At 39.4% G+C, this 14522-nt stretch overlaps 1 protein-coding gene across 3 annotated transcripts in view; it reads right to left on the minus strand.

Annotated features, from left to right (window-relative positions):
- The window catches only part of EFL1 (elongation factor like GTPase 1), a 129634-nt gene extending 115114 nt beyond the window's left edge, over positions 1-14520 (minus strand). For 2 of the 3 annotated variants that reach the window (XM_031002416.3, XM_055362799.2), the window contains exons 1-4: positions 14335-14520; positions 13437-13546; positions 10833-10900; positions 5493-5577 (exon numbers count right to left, since the gene is read on the minus strand). In XM_031002416.3, coding sequence (XP_030858276.2) covers positions 5493-5577; positions 10833-10900; positions 13437-13527 — 244 coding nt within the window. In that variant the 5' untranslated portion in view covers positions 13528-13546; positions 14335-14520. Of the gene's footprint in view, positions 1-5492; positions 5578-10832; positions 10901-13436; positions 13547-13706; positions 14191-14334 lie in introns of those variants that run through there. The other variant, XM_063698774.1, reaches the window with a different exon arrangement.
- Positions 14521-14522: the final 2 nt, after the last annotated feature.

Below are 14522 nucleotides of genomic sequence, written 5' to 3' on the forward strand. Positions count from 1 at the left end.
AAGAAAGAGCTGGGAGAATCAAAGATTGTAGAGAAGGAAGTATTTCAGTTTGAAAGGTCGAAGATGGATAGCTCAAGGTGATGCTAAAATCCAGAAAGTATTCATGACAACAGGTAGGTGAAACGCAGAATCAATGTTGTTGAGAGGATAAGCTGTTGAAGAAGCCATTCTCAGGGATGGTGAAAAGCCACCTAGAAGATTCAGGTAAAAAGAACAATTATGAGTCCGGGTGCCAAATTCACTAATGAACAGGAACCATCACCAGGAGCTGACAATGACTGGAAAGGTGAATAATTGGATGGTCTGAGTCTTGAAAGAAGAAGTTTGAAAACAAGGGTAGAAGAATTAACTTTTGTAATCAGATCTGGGAACAAAAAGAATGGCAATCCCATATCCTAACCCAGAGACACGTGGAACATGAATGAAAGAGTAGCATTCACTTGGAAAAGGTACAAGGCAGGCAATGTCATCAGAAGACAGCCAGGCAGAAGGGGGAAACGTCAATAAAAAGACATTGAGGATGTAGCGATGTTTGTTTCCCTTGGAATGTTTTCACAGTAAGTTTTGGTAAGGAGGGGAATAATGGGAGATTGAAAGAGGGTGTCAGAATCACAGAGAAACATGGGGAAGAGACTATAAGAGAGGCCAGATCATGTGGCTTGCATCGTGGGCAGTGACTGAAGACCACAGGGATGTAGGCAGTGTTGGCCACAAGACGTCCACAGCAATCCCTAGTGGAAAGGAGATACTCAAGCCTCAGGAGGAATTAGTTGTGGCCTGACTTCCAAGAGACTAATGGTCCAAGTGAATAGGCTGGAAATGTGGGTTCTAGGACTACTACCACATGATAGAAATTACTCTGTCCTTGGGAAAGTGTCTTCACCTCTCTGAACTCCATTTTTGCATATGTGTAAAATCAGAGTAATACCCATCACAGAGTTGCTGTGAAGATTAAACAAAATCAGGCATACGGGACACCTAGCTCAGAAGTGAACTATCGTGTACCTAGTTTCTTAGGCCTGGCATCAACTGAATACTTCACAAAGTAAAGCATTCATTGTCTGACAAGAACAAAATCTACCCTTCAGTCAAATGAGGGGTAATGGAACTCTTCCCTCCCAGCCTCATTCTGGAAAGAATAAGGCAAGTCAGGACCATGGGTAAATGTTCACACAGCCAGAAGGAAAGGGAAGCTACTGCCTCTGAATAAGAGATGACTTTCTGCTACATGCTGGCCTTGTCTGTAATTAGATGGCATGAGTCAGTGTCTCCATGGCCTAGTCTTTGGAGTATAAAACCAGAGAGCCACAGAGCTGAAATCAACACATGCGTAAATCCTCCTTCTGCCCACAACCACTAACCCTAACAGAGGTATTTACAAAGTGATCAACTTGCATATGGACCTCTTTGCAGAAGGCTGCTATATCCTTGGTCTCCCTGTTTGGAGGACATCCTCACTGCATATGGCTGACTCTTGGGTGAATCCCAAGTGTACCACTGAACCAGGCTATTAGCTAGACTATATGCCTAAGGTTACTAACTAAAAGCTCATAAGCTAAAGCCCACTGCAGTGTTTTCCATATGGTGTTTTACAATTTTTAAATAAGTTGGCAGCATTTTGATACTTGGAAGATTTTACCGAAAATCCTGATGCCAACTTTTCTTGAAAAAAAAAAAAATCACTCAAACTGCCTCACTTATGCAGAGGTGTCAACACCATGTCAGGAACTAATAATATTGTACTTAATAATCACATCTGACAGGTGTTAGAATAAGTAAGCTATTTGGGGGGAGAAATAAAGTTAGATAGTTACCTCACAGTGTGTGCATACACATACAACTTGCATTAAATATAAAAATTGAAAATATAAAATAACTGGTGGTGAACTGAGAGTGATTTTTATTTCATTTTTGTGTTTTACTGTATATTCTATAACACACACTAAATTTTCTATACTAAATATAACCTTGGGCCAGGTGTGGTGGCTCACAACTGTAATACCAAAACTTCAGGAAATAGGTAGAAGGTTTGAATCCAGGAGGTTGAGACCAGTCTGGGCAACATAGCAAGATCCCATCTCTACAAAACATTTGAAATATATATATAAATAAATATATAAATTGAAATATACATACATATATACTATATATGCAATATACATAATATATATATTGCATATAAACTTGTAAATTTATTTAAAATATTTTAGAAGATGAATTAGATAAAAACTTCAAAAGTTCAGCAACAGCAATATTTGCTCAGATATAAAAAATGGCTATACAGTAGAAACGACTGCAGTATTCCTTTTGATGAATTTCAAATTATTTAACCCATGTGAATCTATTTCTCTCTTCTGTATCTGGATTCTAGGCTAAAGGATTCAAAGGCATTACATCCCCTTAGGATATTTTACAGAACGTATATTGTTAGGAATACTTCCTAACTCTTGAGATGACAAGATAAATGTATGGTATCCTTGTAGGTGGGACACAAAGAGAGGTAAGAAACAGGCAAATAACAAGATTTAATAATATGATCCCAATATTTGTAGCAAATTTTGGTCACAAACGTCAAGATAATAGAGGTTCCATTTTCTCAAAGAAAAATTAGGTTCCTGGAAAATGCTGAGATAGTGTATGACCTTGATGGTTTTCAACACCACTTCTATAATGTGCAGGATTTATCTGTTTACTTTAAACTAGAATAAGACCCTATATTTCAACCCAAATAAATATTTGAAAATACTCTTGAAAGCTCGGTAAATTAAGAGTCAGAACCACAGAAAGGGCTTAACTTGCATTTAGTACACAGATTCTCAAATAAGAGGGCATTCGAAGTGGGTGAGAAGGAGGGGAAGGCATGGTATAAATAAAAGTCACCTGTGGAGTTTCTTCAATCATCAGGTTTCCCTCTTTTTCTCCCATCTAGGTTCCCCTTCAGACGTCCCACCTTCAGAACAGGAAATACCCCATTCTGGAGAATCAGTACTAAGATACAGATAAAAACATATCTCATCTCTCAGGTGCTCTGAGAGGATATGTCCCAGTCAACATTCCTAACTTCTATCCCCATAAGGCTCTGCACTGTCAAGTGTGCTGACTGCTCAGCCCCAATTCCCTTCTAGGCAGTAATCCCATGCTCACAAGAAACACGTTTGACACTTTGTGACTCCACTCCAATCACCACTGATTGGATTAGGAGGTGACTAACCAACCCAAGCGCAGCCAATCCATAGGTGCAACCTCTGTGATGGGCTGGCATGAAAAGATAAGCAGAGCCGCATCCTGCTCTTGAGCCTGTGTGCCCAGAAACACAAGACATTGAAGCAGTAGGCAACAGAAATAAGGTGAAAACAGACAGGATAACAGGGTAAGAAGTCAGGGCAAGGTGAATGTACAAAGATGAAGACATGACAGTAGGCAAAAGCTATGAGACAGAGAAAAGACATACAGGATAATAGTGGAGATACAGACACCCAAATCCAAGGACAACAGTGGAGTTCCAGAGGAAGGATCCATAAACTTTTACTGCTGTGGTCTCTAGAGCTATCTTGGATCCAGAATGAAAATCTGGCTCCAATTTTTATGAGACATCACTCCAATAAGACTCCTGTTTTTCCGTTTTCATGAATATTATTTCTAATATCATTTCACACATATGCTTTCAATAATCTATCCCACCCCAACCTAAGCTAGCTTAAGTCTCTGGTCTATGCAATCAACAAAGCATACCTGGCTGGGCGCGGTGGCTCCCGACTGTAATCCCAGCACTTTGGGACGCCGAGGCGGGCGGATCACCTGAGGTCAGGAGTTCAAGACCAGCCTGGCCAACATGGTGAAACCCCGCCTCTACTAAAAATACAAAAATTAGCCGGGCACAGTGGCATGCATCTGCAATCCCAACTTCCCAGGAGGCTGAGGCAGGAGAATCTCTGGAATCCGGGAGGCAGAGGCTGCAGTGAGCTGAGATCATGCCACTGCACTCCAGCCTGGGTGACAGAGCAAGACTCCGTCTCAAAAAATAAAAAAGAAAGCGTACCTAAAACAATCTGATCTGTGAGCAACCAAGGTCAAGGTCACAGAGCTCGATAAAATAGAGTTCAGACCATTCAATTCCCAGGGTCCTATAGCAAATTCTCCTACAATACTACACCAGAAAGACAAATGTGAATTGGAACAGGTGAATTTTATGGTATATAAATTAAACCTTAATAAAGTGGTTAAAGGACTCAGGGGAGGGGGACTAGAGACAAAGTATAGAGCAGAACAACTACAACTGACACCAGAGGAATCTTCAAATAAAAACAGACTAATAATCTGAGTAAGGAAGAAGGCAGCCTTCAAATCTCTTGAAGTCTATAAAACGAGATAAGAAATCAATAGACCCTTAACCTCATTCTCTGGATCACAGGATGAGAATATAACCTTTAAAATGTGAGAAGTGGTTTAAAAAAAAATGAAGCGTTAAACATTAAACATCGAGAATTCATGTGCCTAAGAGCTTCAAAACTGGTTTGGTACAACAGCCATGCCCCACACAGTACATCTTTTGGTGGCAGTGCCAAAGATATGACACTTGTGAAGGATGAACCACATGTAAGTCCATTAGGGAAATAAAATTTATCTTTATTATTTTCTTCTAATTACAAAAATATACACTTTGTGTAAAATTTTCACATACTACAAAAATAAATATTTTGAAAAGTGCAAGTTTTCCATAATCATAGCCCCTGCAGAGAGCTACTGTTAAGGGTTTGGTAAGTATCCTTCCAGACACCTTTATTTGCATACATAATATATTTTTATTACCTAAACACATTCATATCTTACAAAAATACTCTGCAATTTGTTTTCTGTCTCTTAACATACCATTCTTCCCTATACAATGACATACATATTAAACATTTGTTTTAACAGCTGCACAGTATTTCACTGCTTGGATGTATCAGTTTATTGAACCATTCTATTGACATTCAGGTTGTTGGTATTTTTTTCACGAATACAAACTTTTTAGTGAATATCAGTGACATGCATCTCATATACTTACATGAATATTTCTGTCAGATAAATTCCTAGAAGTGTTACTATCAAAGTAGCATCCTCATTTGAGGACAGTAAGCTGGTACTGATCACGGCAGTCTACCTTTAATCTACTCCAAATCTAACATGCAGGCCAGGCCATGAGGCAGAATAGTAAGGCTGAACCAGCTAAAGTCCTAGGGCTCCTGACTTTCCTTGTGAAGGAATCCATATAATCACCTGGTGGAGGGGGCAGGTGTGAATTGCCAGTTCTTCCGCCCTCAAACCAGTCAGAGGTTTCCATCTGCATCCAAGCCTGGACAGCCTGACTCTGACAACAGGTCATGTGGAGAGGCCAGAATAAAATATGTGGAATATAAGCAAAGAAACTGAGGCATGCAATTAATTCAGAAAGACAGAGGAGGACATGAAAGATGCAAAGCTGTGTTTCTTTAAAACACAGACTGATTTACCTGCTGCATAATGTAGGGAAATGGCACTGGATTTCATAGTGATCCCTCGGATCTGTTCATCTTCTCTGCTGTCCATGTACCTTAACTGGAAAAATGCAACATACGCATCTTCACTTCCCAAAGAATTAAAATGTAACATTAAAATTTGCTAATTTAGATTTTTGTTTTAAATACTTATATTTTATTTTTTATTTTTATTTATTTTTGTAGAGACAGTCTTACTATGTTGCCCACACTAGTCTTGAACTTCTAGCCTCAAGTGATCCTCCCACCTTGGCCTCCCAAAGTGCTGAGATTACAGGTGTGAACCACCATGCCCAGCCAATACTTAAATTTTAACCTATATAGAGCCTTTTTTTTTTTTTTTTTTTTTTGAGACAGAGTCTTATTCTGTTGCCCGGGCTGGAATGCAGTGGCACAATCTCGGCTCACTGCAAACTCTACTTCCCAGGTTCAAGTGATTCTCTTGCCTCAGGCCTCCCAAATAGCTGAGATTACAGGCATGTGCTAACACGCCTGGCTAATTTTTGTATTTTTAGTAGAGACAGGGTTTCGCCATGTTGGCCAGGCTGGTCTTGAGCTCCTGACCTCAGGTGATCCACCCACCTCAGTCTCCCAAAGTGCTGGCATTACGGGCATGAGCTACCACGCCTAGCCCTCTCTTTTTTTTTTTAAGATGATGGGTGTCTGGAGAAGTGAAGTTGATTGAGGGGAAGGGAACATGACAAATTGAAAAACATAACCACCAGGAACCATAAATGTATTCAAATACTGCATACCCTCCCCAGAGTGTTGCTCATCCAAATATCAGCCATGAATGATGGGGCAGGTCAAGAACAACTTACAGACAGTAGCATTTGAGGGAATTCTTTCTAAACATCAATAACATAGCCATTCTTTTCCTATTTATAAGCTGTTTGACAAATTCTGAGCAGAGACTGAAACAGAGGTCTCTAGAAGCAAGAGAAGTCTTTATTCCTTTCCCAAATTAATAGATTTTGAATACATCTTTTTAAAAAAAAGAATACAGTAGAAAATATTTGTAATATGACCATTTAGTTGATGACTTTCATAACACTGTAATACCCACCAATGAGTGTCTACATCTCATTTTCTAGGCCTTGCAGTGCATCAGTACTGACAGTGGTTGTGTTTAAATAAAGATCCCATCCCTTTCCAACTCCTTAGCCCTAAGCACCAGACTAACCTCCTCCTCCTTTCTCCAGAATGATTTTCCCTTACCCTTCCTCCATTCTCTCCACTGTCAAACTTTTGAAAAATTCTTAACCTTTCTATTTACTCCTTTCTTTCATTCAAAAGCACCAAGAATTATCTGTTGATATGAACTGCCATATTTATTCATCCATATTAATTCTGAAATTTTCAGAAAAGCTTCCATTTCCACAGCTCTGGCAAAATCAAAGTCCTAAAAGCTATCAATGACCTCTGGCGAAACGCAATAATCATTCTCAATCCTCATTTTTCTTGATTCCAGTGCAGCATGACAGTTACCCTTTGTGTGCATGTGTGTTACATGCATATGTGAAATTCTTCCAAGAGTCTGAAACCTCTTAATTTACCTCCATCTCTCCTTAGATCCCATTGCTGGTTTCCCTTCACCTCTCCAACCTCTCAGTCAGTCCTTCCTTCAGAAAGTCTCAGTCCCTTGTCAGTCTTCTATAATGTATGTTTTTAAGCACTGAATTGGTATGAAACATGTGTAATACATAAATAACAACACAATGAACCCCTGTGTATGCACCATCCCATTTCAAAAGGAAAAAAAAATGTTTGTTACTTTTGAAGTACCCTGTGCCCCTGGCTTACAGGTAACCACTATCTTGAATTTGATCTTGATCATTTCCTTATTTTCTTTATAATTTTTAAAAATGAGTGTGTCACTAAGCAATATATCATGCAGAGTGGCAAGTTTTAAGCCTTCTATAAGAATCATACTTAATATATTATACTGTCACTTTTTCTCTGCTCAATATTGTTTTCCTGAGATTCAGCCATATTGACGTAATTTATTCATTTTTATTACTGTAGGACTCCACCTCACAAATCTACCAGACCCATTCGTCCATTGTAGAGAATGAAGGAAGGGTAAGGGAAAATCATTCTGGAGAAAGGAGGAGGAGGTTAGTCTGGTGCTTAGGGCTAAGGATTTGGAAAAGGATGGGATCTTTATTTAAATGAAACCACTGTCAGTACTGATGCACTTCAAGGTCTAGAGAATGAGATGTAGACCCTCACTGGTGGGTACTGATGGACATGGAGACTGATTCCAGTTTTTTGTAACTATTACTGAGTTGATATGAACAGTTGTGGGTCTCTTGTACACTCCCTACCAGTAGAATTTCTGAGTTATTAAATCTGCACATCCTCAACCTAACTATCCACCAGGCCGGAGTGCAGTTGCTGTCACAGCTCTTTGCAGCCTCAAACTCCTGGGTTTATGCAACTGTCCTGCCTAGCTTCCCAAGTAGCTGGGATTACAGGCATGAGCCACCATGCCCGGCACAGGTACATTTATTATGCTATTTAAATGGTTTACGTTTTTAAATTACTGTATATTACCTATTTATTGCTCACGTATACTTCTTTTCAACAGTTTTCGTATCCTGAAACCTGCCAAATTGTTACTAATATCCTAGCAATTTATCTACATTTTTGTTTTATTCCTTTCCAAAATTCATACTTTTTATTTTTCTTTCCAGCTTTATCACTGCAACTGGAACCTCCAGTACAATCTAAAGTAGAAGCTATAACACAATGAGCAGAAGGGTGTGATAGCCATTCTTGCCTTATTCCTGGCTATGAATAGAGAAGTTTTAACACTTCATCATTAAGTTCAATCTTCATTGTAGGTTTTTTATAAATATCCCACATCAGATTACAGAGGTTCTCTTCTGTAACTACATTGCAAAGAGGTTTTATCACAATAGATGTTGAATTTTACTACATGTCTTTATATCTGTTGACATGATCATGATTTTCTTCCTTTAATCCATTAATATAGTGAAATTACATGTTAAACCAATCTTGAATTCCTTGGGATAAACTCGATTTGGATATGAATAATCATCTTTTTATACTATGCTGAATTCTGTTTGTTAATGAGGATGATAATTTTTGCATCCATAATCATAAGGTTGGTATATAATTCTCCTGTACTGTACTATCCTTAACAGACTTTTGGTATCAAAGTTATGCTATCTTCATATGATTTGGAGAATACTGCCGATTGTTGGGTTTTTCTCTGCTATATTTTGAAATGGTTTAAGTAGGACTGAAATTATTCTTTGAATGTTTGGCAGAACTAGAGAGTTAAACCATCTGGGTCTTTACTTTATGGAAAGATTTTTGTCAGCCAATTCAATTTCTTAAATGACTATAGAATAATTCAAGTTTCCTATTTCTTCTTGACTCCATTTTAGTAAGTTATGTTTTCCAGACATTTTTCCATTTTAGCACTTTTAAGTTTTAAGTTTACTGGCACAGAGTTGTTCATTATATCCTATTATTACCTTATTAACTTCTGCAGCATTTTTCTTTCTGGGTATCACTTATTTCTGCCTCCTCTCTTTTCTTCTTGATCATCTTGCTGGTGTTTTGTCAGTTGTGTTACTCTTCTTTAAAGTCATTCATTCAAAAATATTTATTTATATATACTATGCTTTGTATATGTCCAAAGTACAGTGAGCCACATTGGGAACATTAGCAGGTCAAAAGTGTCAAATGTTCCTCAACAATGTCAATGAAAAACAAAAAAGTTTCCTAGTCAAGATAATCAAAAATTGTCTATATTGCTAGTAATTGTTTAAATTAATAACTTTATATTTTTAGAGCACCTTTAAGTTTACAGAAAAATTGACTGAAGGTTCCCACATACTCTCTCCTCCCACCCACACAGTTTCCCATATTATATCTATCTTGTATTAGCATATGGTGTGATACCTTTGTTACAACTGATGAACCAATATTGATGCATTATGATTAATTAAAGTCCATAGTTTACATTAGGGTTCACTGTTTGTATTTGTTAGCTGGGTTAATCTTTTCCAAAAACAAACTTCTGGCTTCACTGATCCTTTCTATAAAATGTCTGTTTACTACTTCATTAATTTATGCTTTACTATTTCCTTTCATCTACTTACTTCAGTTTCGTACTTTCTCTAAATTCTCAAGTGGGGAAAATATAAGCATTTCATTATTTCACTCAACCTAGTTTTCTTCAGCCTCCTCTAGATAGTATCTTGGGCCAGCTTCCCTCCCAACCCACACATCAATTCCCAAATCGATCTTCAAGTCTATTCGGTCTACCCTGTGGATTCAATTTTGCTTCTCCATCTCCTCTTCTCTCTATTCTCTGTCACCTCATAAACCCTATTGATCATATCCTAAATTCATTATGGAAACGAATATATCTTTATTTTTCTACTGCCAAGTAAATTATTCCAAGCCCTTTCAACTCATAGCTACAAATAAAGACCTCTTTAATTTTATTTCCTCAAATGCTATTTTCAGGCTAGGTGTGGTGACTCACACCTGTAATTCCAGCACTTTGGGAAGTCAAGGCGGGAGGATTGCTTGAGCCCAGGAGTTCAAGATCAGCCTAGGGAACATGGCAAAACCCTGTCTCTACAAAAAATTAGCCAGGTGTGGTGGTGTGCACCTGTAGTCCCAGGTACCCAGGAGGCTGAGGTGGGAGGATCACCTGAGCCCAACAGGGCGAGGTTGCAGTGAGCCGTGCATGATCACACCACTGCACTCTAGCCTGGGCAACAGAGTGAGATCCTGTCTCAAAAACAAAAACCAAAAAACCCACTATTTTCATCACAATCCTCAGGCACAAGCAGCTTTCCTTTGATACTTAGGTTAACTTTTAAGGTCTTCTATAATCTTATTCTCCCTGCCAGTGTGTTTTCTCTGTCACTAGTCTCTAGGCAAACGCTCCACTCAAATAAAGCACAACACACAAATTAGCCTTTATCCGTCTTATTTCCCACTACCTGGTAGCTTTTCTGTCTTCTCCTCAAACCACTCAACTCATTCACCTACAAAGAATCTCCTTCGCTGTGAAATCTTCCACAATGGTGTATCATTTGCTTGCTGCAAAAACTCACTTTTACACTTAGGATAAAGCAATACAAAGCAATACAGAAGTAACTATTTTTCTCCTCAGCAATCTTATCTTGCAAAATGGATTGGCAGCTTTTAGACGCAAGAACTATATTTTATACCCTTTTGGATCGCTAAAGAACACAGAAAATGGTTCATCACATTGTTGATAGCTAATACTGAAATGCAACAAGTATTTATAAAATAATAACATACCTTGCCTGCTAGGCGGCTGGAGATGATTCCATTGCTAGATATAAGACAGTCAGCCAGAGTAGTTTTTCCTGTTAAAATAAAATAGCAACATCAATTCAAATCTATATCTTTTTTAAAAGGGGTCATGGATCATACCTATAGATTTAAAATCTGGTCATAAGAATTGGTTTAGCAAAGATTTTCTATTTACCTATGCTAGGTGACAAAAGAGATTTATTAGGCTTTTGAACAGAATATCATCTGGAAGGACACAGATGCTAGCACTCTATAATGCTGTAATCTTATCTCCAACCCTGTGGATCTAATCAACCTCATCTGAAAAGTTGTCAAGTAACTTTAGAGAACATACTCTTTTGCCATATTTCCCCATGCATGGCCTCAGCTGGAATTTGCTAAACTGTCTTAAGAAAATACTTACTTATCAAAGAAATTCAGGAACTTTATCCATATCTCTTACTGTTTGTAATACAGCATGTGGAGGGCATAAACTATACTGTAACAACCAATGAAACCTAGTATCCAAATCTAAACCTAGGAATCTACTTTAAAGCAAAAGAATCTTCGAATATATTTATAGTTACTTTTATTAAACAGACTACATACAACTAAAGTCTATGAAATTTTATGTGATATAAACAGGTGATTCTGTGTAAAGAATGTCAGGGGTATGCATAATTACTACAACTGGGTTGGAGTAAGCAAAGGAGGGTTTTTTTCCTTCAAGACAAGTCTTTATTGCACTTTAGGAACTTCAGCAAAGCTATGGAATCTCTGTATCGTTCAAACCAGAGACCACTGAGTAGGAGAACTGAAGATATTTAACACTGCTATCTGTCTGCAATGTAAATATGTATTAGCATATAATCCTAGAGCATCACTTTCCTGCTACCCAATAAAGCTGAATTTATTCTAAGTACACCAAGTATATACCTCCCTAGAAAATAATTATCAAGCAAGCAGGAACTTTGCTTTATTCACAGCGGTATCCCTAGGACCAGAACAACGCTTGTCATATAGAAGACCTTCAGAAAATACTTGTTGAATGGATGAATCCCAGGTTTTTTAGGAGAGTAGCAGCTTAACATAATTTTAAACAATACATTAAAGCAATTTGTTACACCCCACTAACTTTCCACTTGATTAAATTCATAAAGAAAAAAAAACCCTTTTATCAGCCTTCACATTCTCAAAATGTGAGCAGTAAAATTATAAAAACTCATGGAGGCAGGGGTTACTCACTGGATTTGTACTAAAACTCATTCTCAGCTGGCTTCACTTGTAAAGTGATCCACTATCTGTCTTTCTGTCAGTTTCCATACTCACATCACTTCAGCTCTTCTATCAATGACAACAGCCACCTAACCTCTGACTTTGGATCCATCCTAAGCATGTCTACCAGTCTAATCTTTCTCATGTTTTATTTGATTACATCATTCCTGCTCCATGTTTTCCCCCAAAGGCTCCCTACTGCCTAATAGTAGACATTAATGATCGTTTTCATGGTGAAGCGTTTACCTTCCCTCTCATTATTATCACATTTAATCCTATAGCCTATAAAGCAGGTATAGTTTTCATCCTGTTTTACAGATGCTGTATATTGAAGCTCAAAAAGGCAAGGTATGTAACTTGAAAATGGAGATCTGAACTTAGGTTGTCTAACTCCAGAGCTGGAGCACTCAACTCTTATCCCAGTTCCTAGCTGGCATGAGCAGCTCTATGAGATATGACTCAGCCTGCTTCTTCACCTCGCCAACTAGTCCTTCATCTTCAGGATGGTAAATATGTTTTATTTCATATGCCCATCCCAATCACTTTGCTGTGGTTACCTAAACTACCAAGAGGTTTGAAATCAAGAGGAGGCTTAGCATGAAGGAGAGCTATGGGGTTACAGCAGTAACTGTCAGAAGAACATACCATGGGTTAGCTATCTCTGCCTTTCCCATATACTGGGCTTTGACCACATATATTTCCCTCTCCCCTTGATGACACATTCCCACCTGTAATGATTATCTCCATTGTCATCTTGAGCCCCCTTCAAGTGTCATCTCTAATATTAATTATGTTGTGAGGTCTTTTCCTAACCCCTCACTTCCTAATCCTCTAGTTCTCCCAACCTTAGAGTCTACTTTTTTCTCTTGTTTGTCTCATTTTGCTCTGCTCCCCCTTAAAACCTCCCCTGGGCTAGTGCCCTACTCATAAATCTCCACCTTCAGACATACTAAGCAAAATATCTTGAACTTAACAGACGTTTGATAAATATCTGATGAATTAAATAGGATCACATACCACAGACTCTAAGCACATTATGTCAAGACTACAGACATTTTATATGTAAAGCCATTTCAAAAACAAAAAATTCAAGTTCTGCTTTAAAAAACAACATGACATAATATATAGAAGAATGCTACTCACTAGGTAACCGTGTTCATTTCAAATGCTTTATAGCAAAGCAGGCTTCCCTAACATCACAGAAAACTTTTAAAGAAAGAAGACTTGCTTCTTAGCAAACACCACTCTCAGCTGCCCACAGCTTCACTCCACTGAGACATACAGAGACACACCTCCCTTATTTATCAAAATAAGCCATTTAAAAAGTATTCTTACCATGGTCAACATGAGCCAAAACACAAATATTCCTGATGTTGGCAGTGTTTTTCTGGAGTTGAATCATCTTATCCAAACTGTTGAGCACCATGATTACTTATTTCCTGTGACTAAAAATTAAATATGTATTACAAATGGCCCAGAGGCTAAAGGTCGGGGCAAAAGAAAAAAATAATAATAAACGCTGGGAGGTGGCAAGGTTTCTCAAACCCCTATGAGATAGACCACCAAGGCCTAAGTCCAGTTCGAGCACTAAAGTCAGTATCCTACCACGATTACACTTAAGGAGTTTGCTCATCCTTCCGGATCCAAAGGCTGCGATGAATCACGCAGCTCGAGGGGACTGAGTGCACAGTGACACCAGTAACCCTGCCGGTGGAGGAGTACTCGAGTAAACATCTTCAGGCCAATGACCACGTACAGGAAGGGTAGCATCCAGGAGGGAGAGAAAATGCTGAAGAAGATGCTCCCTTTCTCTCTTCAGTCTTCCCTCAAGTCCCTCATTCTGACATTCTCGCTCGTCCTCGCGCGAGGTCAAATACCTAGCTTTATTCCTGCCCATGGAGTCCCAACAAAGTTTTGGGTCACGTGCTTATTATCCAAGCAGGTGCACTGCCGGTCTTTCATTCCTTTCTAAATAAAAAGGAAAAACCTCTACACTACATGCCCTTCATTTCTGCAGGGTCCCAGATTCGTTCTCTTTGAGGATCCTGGGTCCACACAGACAGGCGACCGCCCCGGCCCCAGACGGGAAGCGACACTCCGGGGACCGAAGCTCCCAGCCCGCGCTCGGCCCCAGCCCCTGTTCCCGCCTCAGAGCCGCAGCGAGCGGGTTCCTCCGGCACCGCCCAGAGGCTGGCCGAGGAGGTTCCAGCCCCCAGCGCCAGCCCACACTCACCGGCTGCAGCAGCCCCACCAGCCCCGCTCCTTCTCTCGGGTCGCAAACCACCGAGAGCTTCCGAAAGTCCGAGAGCTCTGCGGGTCCGACACGCCCGCGCGCCAGGGGGCGGGGCCGGTGGACGCTCGACCTTTCACCCGCACGTCTCTGACGCCGCCGGAAGCCGGCGCCGAGTCTGTCACCGGGCA

Source organism: Gorilla gorilla, chromosome 16 (genome assembly GCF_029281585.2).
Source record: "Gorilla gorilla gorilla isolate KB3781 chromosome 16, NHGRI_mGorGor1-v2.1_pri, whole genome shotgun sequence".
NCBI classification, from domain to species: Eukaryota; Metazoa; Chordata; class Mammalia; order Primates; family Hominidae; genus Gorilla; species Gorilla gorilla.